General features: G+C 44.9%; 1 protein-coding gene across 3 annotated transcripts in view; it reads right to left on the reverse strand.

Annotated features, from left to right (window-relative positions):
• The window catches only part of Zfyve26 (zinc finger FYVE-type containing 26), a 62,075-nt gene that overhangs the window by 14,913 nt on the left and 34,885 nt on the right, over nt 1-12,277 (reverse strand). For 2 of the 3 annotated variants that reach the window (XM_028788820.1, XM_028788836.1), the window contains exons 27-32: nt 11,892-11,993; nt 8,191-8,354; nt 6,037-6,173; nt 3,767-3,798; nt 2,834-2,970; nt 2,068-2,288 (exon numbers count right to left, since the gene is read on the reverse strand). In XM_028788820.1, the coding sequence (XP_028644653.1) occupies nt 2,068-2,288; nt 2,834-2,970; nt 3,767-3,798; nt 6,037-6,173; nt 8,191-8,354; nt 11,892-11,993 (793 nt within the window). The remainder of the gene's footprint in view (nt 1-2,067; nt 2,289-2,833; nt 2,971-3,766; nt 3,799-6,036; nt 6,174-8,190; nt 8,355-11,891; nt 11,994-12,277) is intronic. The other variant, XM_028788829.1, reaches the window with a different exon arrangement.

The raw sequence follows: 12,277 nt of genomic DNA on the forward strand, positions 1-12,277 counted from the left end.
CCAATGACCCATATTCCTGGTCAGTGCAGTGGTTTCACCATTACTATGGTGGTACCTACAGGGCACGTACCTTTGCTTTTCTGGTCTGGTCTCCTAGACTTCACAGTTTTTCTCTGTGCTAAGAATGGCCTTCTTTATACCCCACCAACAATCTTATTCCTGACACTTGAGGACTGGGAGAACCTTATCAAGACAGAGTCCAGAGGGCCAAACTATTCTGCCTGATGTGGCAAGCTCACACCCATGTCTGTCTCATAACTACAGCAAAACAAAACAAAAAACAACAACAAAAAAACCCCAAACAAACAAAACAAAAACAAAGCAAAACAACAACAACAACAAAAACCAAACTTGTGGCTCCTGACTTGTCTGCTTAGCAATTTTTTTGACTCCATATCTTTAATGATTTTTAACCTGGTGAGGACAAGGTAGGAGGATCGCAAGTAAAATCAGATTTGAAGCCATAATATAACTCTCCATTTGGAAAATGAAAACATTTGAACTACATGTGCTATTTGTTTGTTTTGCAATATATTCATTTTATCTGTTTATCCATCAGAAGGGGACATAGTTAAAAACAGAATATTCTGGTTTGTATAGCAATATGTAGCAGAGATAAGTCCTCTCCCATGGATAGAATGACATAAAGTCACCATCCAGTTGTATATGAAGCAGGTATCCGTGTGTGTGTGTGTGTGTGTGTGAGAGTGTGAGAGAAAGAGAGAGAGAGAGAGAGAGAGAGAGAGAGAGAGAGAGAGAGAGAGAGATTTGAAAGTGCTGTCGCCCTCAGGAGGTCCATGGGGTTAGGCAGGCTTGTCTGAGGCTAGCTTGTTAAGTGCAGGTATGTGCTCTGAGCGAGTGTCTGAGGGAGGCATTTATGCTCCAAAGCACAGTCTATCCCCGGCTCCCAAAGCTGTCTGGGACTGGTGCTGGAGCACACTTCTTGAGTCATGCATCTGGGTGGGTGAGTAAGGAATTCTGAGTTTTCATTGTCAGGTTAATGGATGGAGTCAAAGCAGGTTGTGCAGGAATCTGAGAAGAGCGGCTAACAACCTCACTGCTTCTCATTTCCATAAGATGACTCACAATCCACCGTGAGACAGGAGCCCACTGGTTCCCACTTTAAAAAGATATCTATTCATTTATTGTGTGCACATCAGTGCAGGAGCACTATGGCATGTGTGTAGAGGACAGGGGACTTGTGGGAGTTGGTTCTCTCCTTCTACCATGTGGGTCCCAGAGACTAACTGTATGCAGTGAGGCTAGGTGACCCCAAACTGTTTTTATAGATCCATTTTCCAGATGTCTCAGAGGTCACTGTCAAGACAGGGGAGAAGTTCTGTGAAAAGTAATCACTGGTCACATTTCTTTTAAAAACTAGAGAGTTCCAGACATTAAAGGTACTTCCCTAAATTGTTTTAATGACAAAGAATCTAGTTAAGGTCTTTCCTTGTTTTGTGACAGGGTACAATTAGGGAAATTCTACGTGGTAGTTTTATGTCAACTTGATAAAAGCTGAATTGATTTGAGAAGAAGGACTCTCAATTGAGAAAACGCCTCCACAGGATGGGCCCAGGCGAGTCTGTGGGCTGTTTTCCTGATTAATGATTGATGTGATGGGCCTAGCTCACTGGGGAGGTGTTACCCTTGGACAGCAAGCCATGAGGAGCGCTCCTCTATGGCCTGTGCTTCAGTTCCTGTCTCCAGGTTCCTGTTCTGACTTCTTTCTATGATAGACTGCGATGTGGAACTTTGTGCTGAATAAGCCCCTTCCTCTCAGAGTTGCTTTTAGTCCTGTTGTTTTATTATGGTAATAGAAAGCACATGAATATACTGTTTTTAAGGACTGTGGAAAAGAAACGGACACAGGCTGACAAAGGACAAGGACCACCAACTGGATCACTTGTGATCAGCACTTATATCTCATAAACATCAAAATGGGATACAGGCCAGCATGTTTCATCCGAGAGAATGGAAAGATGGAAGGAAGGTCACAGTAGAGTCAGATAAGGAAGCTAGATAAAAACCTGCCACTGTATAAAAGAACGGAGGCTCGTTCTTACGTACCTGTCACAAAGAGCCAAGTCCTGGCTCTGGCCAGCCTTGACGAACATCATTTTGGCACTGAAGAGAAGCTGCCTCATGATGTCTATGAGCAGCCCGGCATCCACCTCTGGGTTGGTGAGGCCCCTGGACAGCCTGCAGCAGTGCTCAATCAGCTGGTGACCACAGACGATGCTTTCTCGGTGCAGGTTCAGGATGGCAATGCACAGGGAGGCGCTGGGGGCCTGATCAGGGGAGGGAAGGGAGAAAAAGACAGTGAATTCAGAGACCAGAGCATTGTTTAAATGAAGCTATAGGCCTGGACACCACTGCAAGCGGAAGCTGGACATTCCACAGCAAACCAACAGAGCAGCCACACTTCAGATGCTCACGGTCCCACTGCTGAAGCTCAGGCCACTAGGTTTTGTCACACTGTGGAAAGAGGATGGTATGTCCATGGTTCCTACATCTTTTTTTTTTTTTTTTTTTTTTTTCTTTTCAGACACAGTCTCTTTATAGAGCCCTGGCTGTCCAGAAACTTCCTACTGCTTGACAATTTCCACAGGTGGCCTCTTTTTTTGGCCTTCTGTCCCACAGTTGCAACCACACTCTTACCATCTTCTTTTTGTAAATTTTTTGGATGCTCCTTACCTTCTCCTGACCAGTTTACTCATTTCAGCTTGCATATAATTGTATGGCATGCAAACAAAGACCAGGCTTAGTCAGCAACCTCTTTGCTGTTAGACATAATAAAGAAACTGATATGACCACTACAGTTTATTGTTATTACCTGCTCATAGTAAAATTCACTCCGCGCCAGCTCATTTTCTTCCTCATTTAGACTCAAGATCCATTCCACCTCGGTTGCTTTGGGGACTCTCACCACAGCTGAATATGGAGGGCTTTCATTTTTAGCACTGTCTGGAACTGAGAAGAGGCTTGTTATTCAGTGCCAGTCACTGGTTGGTCCTGCACTTCTGCAAGCTGGAGGAGTATCACAGGCAGCTACCTGCCTGCTGTCTGAGGGCTCCCAACTTTTTCCTTGGTCTCTTTTCTTTTTTAAAGACTTATTTCCTTGTGTGTGTGTGTGTGTGTGTGTGTGTGTGTGTGTGTGCATGTACACGTGCCTGCAGAGGCCAGGAGAGGGCATTGGATCGTCTGGAATTAGGAGTTGAGGCAGTCGTGAATCACTCGGTTTAGGTGCTGGGAACCAACTCCAGGTCTCTGTGAGAGCAGAGAGTGTTCTTGACTGTATTCTCTCCTCTTTCCTTTTGTTTTCTTTAGGAAAGCCCATCAGGTACTTATCTGGGATAAATGTCACAGCATTTGTGACATGACTGTGATGCTTCACACAAGAAACCCTGAAAGACATGGCTCAACCATTGGAAACTAACCTGCTGTGGGACAGCACTGGCTAAACTGCTGCCAGTGATCACCCGAGGGAAGGAAAGCCCTGGATGAAGGACAAAGGACAATGGGGGAGGGAGCTGGGGTAGCGGTGGATGGGGTCACCTACTAAAAGCTAAGACCCAAAGTGGTTGGTTGTTGGCCTTCCCAGTGCAAGAAGCTAATGGGCCTAGATAAAAGTTCTTGAGAAGGATGTCAAGGGGACAGGTTGATAGAAAAGCCATGACTCCATTCCTGAACCAAGCGGATTGAGTTGCCACATGGTCATCAGTTGCAGCTGGTGACAACAGACACAGGGGATAAGATCAGACCTTACCTTCTGACTGGCATGGGCTCTCCTCTGGTGCACTGGAAAAAGAGAAACAAAATGCCTCAATCACTGCTTCTCTTCTTTGTACTTAGTGAATGAAATTGACATTTGTTCTAGTAGTCATTGTTCAGTGTGACAGTTTGAGTGACAATGGCCCCATAGGCTCATGGGACTGACACTATTGAGAGGTGTGGCCTTGATGGAGTGGATGTGGTAGTGTTGGAGGAAGTGTGTCATTGGGAGTAGGTTTTGGGGGGTTTTAGGGTTTCAGAAGTTCGAGCTAGGCCTAGTGTGTCACAGTCTCCTGCTGCCTGAGGATCAAAACCCCCCAGCTCCTTCTCCAGCACAATGTCTGCCTGCATGTCGGCATGCTCCCTGCCATAATGATAACGGACTACACATCTGCAACTGTAAGCCAGCCCCAATCATAAGAGTTGCTGTGGTGTGGCATCTATTCACAGCAATAAGGCTGTAACAGACAATCAGAGAATTAATCACACATAACTTTTTCTCTTCCTCGCTGGTCATGGCCATCTCTTACCATGCTTTGTCCTTTTTATCTCTTACATATCCATTTAAACGTCCCCATCTTTCTCTGTGTCTGAGGAGACCTCATGATTTTTCCCTGGCATCTGTAACAACTTTGCCATGATTCTGCAATAACTCTCCTTGACTCTGACCAACTAGCCTCTACTTGTGGCTGTAGCAAGATTTCATAAGTTCAAATCTGGTCACATTCTGCTCCTGCTTAAGAATTCCTCAGAAGCTGCTCAGGTTGAAAGTATTCCTCATCTGCAGTTCAGAAGAAAGGCTTCTGAGGTCTGGAATGACCGCTTCTTTAGGCATCTCCTGTCCCCATGACCTGTCTTCAGGGTCCCATTGCTCCACCATCAGCTCTGGTCAAGGGCTAAGTTTACAATGTGTATTAGGAACACACTGACCTACTCCAGTCCATGGCACCAGGGAGCAGGTCAAAGTCTTGTGCCAGTAAGTCTTCTGGATTTGGCTGCCTGCTATAAGTTCAGGGTCCACTGATCAGAACCCTAGCCATTCATCTACCTACTCACAGCTCCTCAAATGGTTACCATTTTCTCCTGCCTCTGCTTTTGCCGAGCTACTCTTCCCTCTGAGAATATTTTTTTTTTTCTGCTTTGTTCTTTTTTTGGTCTCTTTTCTACCAAACCCATTCTCTTAGATTCATCTCCAGGGGTCATCTTCAGGAGATTCTCTCAACTCCCTGGGCCACTGTGTGTTCTGTCACCACTGCACTCAGCCAATCAATCTCCTTGGCTGTTTATTGGCTGTCTCCCTAGTAAAATGGGGTTCCTTTAGGGTAATGTAACTATTGCAGAGTGACTGCTGGCAAAAGACTCTCCATTAACACTGACTGCTCACTTAAAACCACATCAGGATGGTGTATGGGTAATCCCTGTCCTACACCTGACAAGGGAAGCAGGGAGTGGTGTGTTAGGGTTTCAGGAACTGTTCGACACATATGACATGCTTTCACTTCTATGTAGTCCAAACTTATGGCAAATAATGACCAAAAATGCTATTGAGTAGAATACAAAATCTAGTTAAGCCTGCTAAATAAAATGAAACCTGAGACTCTAAAGTAATTTTGTTTTTGCATAGCTGATTTTCCCCAGGTGCCCTAAGAACCTTACACTTCACACTCTCAATGAGAAGCAGAAGAAAAAAATTCCAAGTCACCATGACTCACAAAACAACCTCTTCATTCACCCGCCTTGCTAGAGGGAGGGGCAGTTGCTGAGATTTACCTGGAGATTAGCCATGTGCAGGAAAGTGTAAGGGCTTGTCTGTGAATAACAAGCCAAGATGACTACCCAGTACAGAGACAGAGCAAATGAACCCACACATTCAGTGGGCATGGACATGTCGTTCTGAGTCTAGTTGGAGTCATATGAACCACAAGTGGGCAGGTAGCAGGTAAGGTGACAAGATGAAACGGTGACCTCAGTGTGTGGAAGGGCTGAGGACCAAAATGTCTCCATTTCAGAAAAAAAACAGCCTGTGAGAACTCTGAACATTCCCTCTTCATCCCCACTTCCCATCTTCAAAGTGTCTCTGACAAAGTCACTCAATCTATAAGCATTTCACAATGCTGTTAAGGACACTGCAGTGTTTGTGCTAAATCAAACATCTCTGTGGTGTAATACAGTATAATCCTGCACAGTGGGAGTGCTGGCACAGTAAGGACCCTGTGGAGGTGACAGTGGTTCATGACTGTATCAGACTTGCTGCAGGACACTCACTCTTTGTTGTAGTAACTGTAGCACTGGTCACACACGCGTGTAGGGTTTTCTCTGCAGCCGTCCACCACCATTTTCTTAGTGGAGCAGGAACCACACACTAGCCGCCCACAGCGGCGACAGTGATGACGTCTGTTGAACTGAGGAAAGCCATTGGGATAGAAGGGATGGCGAGAGATGAAAGTGAGACTGTCACTCACATGTCCATACTTTTTTTTCTTGTCAACTATGGCTTATTAAGAATACCAGGCACTTGGTTTTTTACTGAACATGATTACACTAGCCCTTGTCCTCAGAAAGGTCATATTTAGGGGAATGGGTTTTTAGCTTAGTGCATAAGGCCCTGGGTTGGATTCTTAACACCTCCTTCCCCATACACATGAAAGGAAAGAAAAAGAAAACAAACAAAAGCCTACCAAACAGACATTCTAAGGTATTACTCAGCTGAAAATCAAATGTTCTAAGTCTTTTGCCATTTGCAACTAACAGTTTCTGACAAGGTTTGCCTCTGTGTGGAAGACATGTGGAGACACTGTAAGAAGCAAAAGGGAAGGTAGGCATGGTGGCTCACACCTATAATCCCAGCACTCAGGTGGCTGAGGCAGAGGGATTACTGAGAGTTCGAGGCCAGCCTAGGCTACACAGTGAAGTGTAAGCCAGCCTGAGCTATAGTAAAATCTAGCAGGGAACCCCAGAGTCTTGCTCTCCTGACCATTTGGTAAAATAACTGTTGCGCTCCTTCTGAATGTGGCTATAGTGGAGGAGTCTGCGACTGGGGAAACGGCCCCGAACAGAGACTAAGGCTCAAGCCTTCGAGCTTGCAGGCTGAGGGCAAGTGTTTGCATGAGGGCTACATATAGGTAATCTGCATTATTAACAGGTTCCATGTTTAGTAGAGGGTTGCATATACTTAATCCACACTATTAACAGATTCTATATTTAGTAACACAAATAAAAAAATAAAAATATGAAAAAATTTTAGTAAGGAAGAAGAGCTTTGCTTAGCCAGTGATGACCACACTTGTAGAGAGTCAATGATGGCAGAGCGAGAGCACGACCTCAGCCAAGTGCCATGAGGTACTGACATCTTAAAGCTTTACTTTACTTATATGTCTGTGTCTGTCTGTGTACATGAGTTCAGGTCCCCACAGAGGCCTGAGGAGGGCACCAGATCCCCTAGAACTAGAGTTAGAAGTGGTTATGAGCTGCCTGGTGTGGGTGCTGGGAACTGAACTCTTGTCTTCTGTAAGAGTGCAAGCGTTCTTAACCACTGAACCAGCTCTTCAGCTTTTTTTTTTTTTTTACTCAGTCTGTCTCTTATAGCTCAGGCTGGGCTCAAAGTCACTACATAGCGGAGGATGACCTTGAACTGCTGATCCTCCTGTATCTACCTCTTGGGTATATTACAGATGTGGGTCATCACCTCCATTTTAAGTAGTACTGAGACTGAACCAGGGGCTTGGTCCATGATAGGCCACCACTCTTCCAAGTGAGCTGCAGACCCAAGCCCCTTCAACTGTTTGTGTTTTTAAAGAAGGATTGCTCCATTTCACTTTTTTTAGAGGTTGACAGTCATTTTATACTCTTTCATAGATGAGGAAAGAGATGTAGAGAAATTATATCTGTTGACATTAGTGCTGAAGTAATCTGCTAGACAGGCACTGGTATTAAGTGTGGTACCATATGCAAGTACATGTAGTTTCAACAGCTCCATGAGGCAACTCACACATCAGTTGTAGCTCATTAGAGGCCCATGAGATTGAAAATGCTTACAGTCACACTGCTATTAGGAAGCAGAGCTGAGAGGAGGAACTGAGTCTTCTCTCTCCTGAGCTAGCATATACAACTATTATCAGGTCACTGTCTTACTGTGAAAGACATAGGGACTAGATCTAGGTCACAAAAGACTTGGTGACTCCTGCCTGTTTTTATCACCCAGTGAGAATGACAATGGTTTTATAACTTAAGGCTATCCGAGGATGTCTACCAATGAAAGGGTCCTGAGAATGCAGTCAGGTCAGGTCTAAGGCAGATATAGTCATAGGGTTGGTGATCTGAAAACATCGTTGTCTTCTTGGGGACAGCTGACTGAGAACTCAAGATCACAACATCTGCTCTTCTCTCCCTGGAGTGATGCTGAGGGTGGAGGCTGCTTACCATAGTGAAGTGCTCTCTGCAGCAGACCATGCAGATGCTCTCGGTCTCATCTGGGACCCACTGATCCCTGGCAGGGGGTATTTCTGGGGGCACAAACCCCAGCGGTGGCTGAGTCTGAGGGAAAGCCCTCTCCTTGGGACTGGGGGAACGGACTAAGGCACTTCCTGGAGTAAGAAGTCAGAGAAAAAGCTTGTCAACATTCTGGCTCATCAGTGAAGAGGAAAAGACAGAAGTTTACAGTTTCACAAGGCCCTACTGGAATGATAGAGCTAGATGCTTGGAGGCTGTTTGAGTCACAAAACAGAGACAGGGGACATTGTGTGCCCAACCCCCAAAATGGAAACATACAATAAAATAGGTCAAATACAGTTAATAAAAACCACTAAGCCTGGGGTGAGAGTGGGCAGTGAGGTCTCAGTGGGCAGAAGGTGCTTGTTGCTAAATCTAAAGACCCAAGTTTGATCCCTGGGATCCACATTGGTAGGAGAGAATCGACTCCTGCAGGTTGCCCTCAACCCATATTCTATGGCACACATGTGTGCACACAATGAACAAATGTAATTTAAAAACATGCTACGACCATATCAAGATAAGCTTTAGAACTACTGATGCACTAGAAACTTAGGGGACACAGACCCTCACTGTCATAAGGGGGTAGTCAGCAAAACTTAGCATGTAGACCAGGGGTGGTAGCACATGCCTTTGATCCCAGCACTCAGGAGGCAGAGGCAGGCAGATCTCTTGAGTTCTAGGTCAGCCTGGTTTACATAATAAATTCCAGGATAGCCAAGGCTGCACGAGAAAACCCTGTCTCAAAAAAAAAAAAATCCAGTCTATGGGACAAATGACCTAATTTCCATAACAAATAAAAGAGAGAGGGAGGGAGAAAAAAAAAAAAAGAAATGGGCTGACCAATTAGTTAGGCTAAAGAGACATTTTAGCCAAATGCCACATCTGGATGTTACTTGGAACTGGATTTAGAAAAAAAACATACAAACAAACAAAAAAAATAACTTTACCTGACAATTGGGAATATTTCAGTATCAACTAGATATTCTATAATAATCATTATTTGTTTTTAGGTCTAACATTATGGTTTGATTTTTTAAAAGACTTTATTTTATTTTACATTATGTGTCTGTGTGTGGGTGTATAGACATGTGAGCACAGGTGTCTACATAATCCAGAAGAGGGTGTTAACTCCCCTGCGGCTGGAGTTACTACCAACTGTGAGTGGCCCTGTGTGGGTTCTGGGAACTGTGCATTCTTCTGCAACAGAAGTTCATGTTCTTAGCTGCTGAGTCATCTTTCCAGCTTCCAATGGTTTGATTCTGTAAGAGTGTTTGGCTTTTGGAAGTTTGTAACTGATGTGTTTATAAAAAGATAAAGATATAGAATATGTTCTGTGGGTGTGTGGTGAGGTATGGGGGAAGGGGATGTCTCAGCGGGCCCATGGCAAGGCATCCCTTCCCCTTGAGGGACCAGCCACATGACGGTATAGTATAGAATAGAGTTTATTCAGGGCATGGGGAGGGGAGTTAAGAGGGTAGTAGAGGCAGAGAAAGGGGGGGAGAGAGAGAGAGAGAGAGAGAGAGAGAGAGAGAGAGAGAGAGAGAGAGAAAGAGAGAAAGAAAGAGAGAGAAAGAAGAGAAGTAGAGGCCAGCCATGAGCACGTGGAGAGAGGGAGAAGGGAATGGGGAAGGGGGTGAGTGGACAGAGAGGGAACAAGAAGGCAAGAGATCAAGAGAGCAAGAGAGAGAGGAGGGGACAAGCAGCCCCTTTTATAGTGGGCCAAGCCTACCTGGCTGTTGCCAGGTAACTGAGGGGAGGAGCATACCTGGCTATTGCCAGGTAACTGTGGGGTGGAGTTTAGACAGAATGCTAACAGTAAGACATATTTACAAGTGAAATAATGTATATCTGGGATTTGTTTGGAAACAACCCATTAGAGGATGGGCACACAGATGAAATAAGCACACACACACGCACGCACACACACACACACACACACACACACACACACACGACCCCAAAAGCTGCTTAGACACCCAAAGTCTGGGTCCTCCCTTCAGGTCTGCAGGTTGTTGTGAAGCTTGGCCAGGAAATGCCATGTTCTTTGCTTTATGGTATCTAAGGAGATTTCCTATTGTCTGGAAGAGCAATTTCACTACCAGCAGGAAAAATGAACTGAACAAAACTGAAAGCACAGTGATTCTTAGCGGCACCCAGAGCTCTGCTCTCCTGACTATTTGGCTAAACAACTGCTGAGCCTTTCCTGAATATGGCTTGTTGGGCATGGCCTTGGAGACTGGAAGAGAAGGGAGCTGAAGAAAGGTGACCAAAGCACGATTGAGGCCTCCAGGGAGCTTGTTCCTTGTGTGGGCAATAGAATTTTCATGAGGGTTAAATACAGTTAACCCTCATCATTAACAGATCCCGTATTTACAGTGTTGTCTAGTCACTAAACATGCCACTTCAGAATCAATACTCTCGTCCTGCTAGTTTTTGTCAATTTGGCATAAATTAGAATCACATGGGAAGAGGGACGCTCAATTGAAGGACAGTCTCCATCAGACTGCATGTGGTCATGTCTGTAAGGCCTTTTTTTGATTAATAATTGACGTGTGTGTGTGTCCAGTCCACTGTACCACCCATGGGCAGGTGGTCCTGGGTAGTATATGAAAGCAAGCTGATGACCTGGGTGACAATGGTGCACTCTTTTAATCCCAGCACTCAGGAGGCAGAAGCAGGCAGGTCTCTGTAAATTTGAGGACAGCTTGATCTACAGAGCTAGGTCCAGGACAGCCAGGGCTACACAAAGAAAACGTGGGTCAAAAAACCCACAAACAAGAACAACAACAAAACACAAAACAGAAAGGAAGAAAGGAAGGAAGGAAGGAAGGAAGGAGGGAAGGAGGGAAGGAGGGAGGGAGGCTGAACAAGCTGGTAAGCAGCATTTCTCTGCTTCAATTCTTGCCCTAATGTCTCTCAGCGATGATCTGCTACCTGCAAGTGTTCAATAAAACAAACCCTTTCCTTCCATTTTATCACAGCATCAGAGAAGCCAACTAAGAGACTCAAAATCCACATTCCTCCTGCTTTTACAGCTACATATGGCATGTCTGGACTGGAGACATTTTGAGTCACCCAACATTCAGGTTCTCAGTAGAGGTTGATTAAGGTGACATTCTTTCTCCCTGTCTCAGCTCTCACGTGGTGGTGACAAGGGTATGGAAATCGTAGAGAGCAGGTTAGGGCTGGGCAAGGACTCTGGTTCTACACCAATGGACAGACTCAGAATTCCACCTTGGGTAACTGTTAGTGAGGTAAGTCACTTCTGGGCCTCTTTTTTCTTTGTAAGAAAAAAACCCCACAGAATCTACTAGGATGAGTTACTTTGTCAGATTTTAATAAGATAAAGTACATAAGGAGTGAGTGTGTGTGTGTGTGTGTGTGTGTGTGTGTGTATACACGCCCATATGCATGTAGTTTCCTCCTCTGGGAGCAACAGCTCAGGGTTCACTGACGCGGCGCTTGCAGGGACGTTTATGAAGGCACACTGTCATAGATATTGAGAGTCAGCTGTGTGATGACTCTACTGGGAAGTAAGACACTGGAGTAAATTATGAAAAAGCAGAGTTTCTTAAGTGGAAACGAAGAGTGAGTGAGAGAACGAGAAAGTCAGAACAAGCAGCTCTCACCAGGAGCGGTAGCCGCAGAGAACTCGGCTGACGATGACCTAGACAGGGTCTCTGAGTCTGAAGCTTGATAGACAGGCTCCTGGAGGTGAATCACGGAATCTGCTGAAAGAGAGAGAGAGCTGGCAAAACACTGGTCTGCCACGAGCATCTCAGATGCTGAGCACGGACATCTGCTGGTTTTGTTGATTGTTGCAACATGATTATATTAGATATAAAACAATGGTAAAAAAAAAAAAAGCTTATATGCCCAAGATGTATGTCTTTTCCTCAAAACAAACAAACAAACAAACAAACAAACAACAAAAATAAGTCATATTTAAGGCACATGAGACAGTGGAGTAGATTTCTCAAAATAAATCTAAAAATGCCCAGACAGAAGCAGAAGA

Source organism: Grammomys surdaster, unplaced genomic scaffold (assembly GCF_004785775.1).
Source record: "Grammomys surdaster isolate TR1022 unplaced genomic scaffold, NIH_TR_1.0 127, whole genome shotgun sequence".
NCBI classification, from domain to species: domain Eukaryota; kingdom Metazoa; phylum Chordata; class Mammalia; order Rodentia; family Muridae; genus Grammomys; species Grammomys surdaster.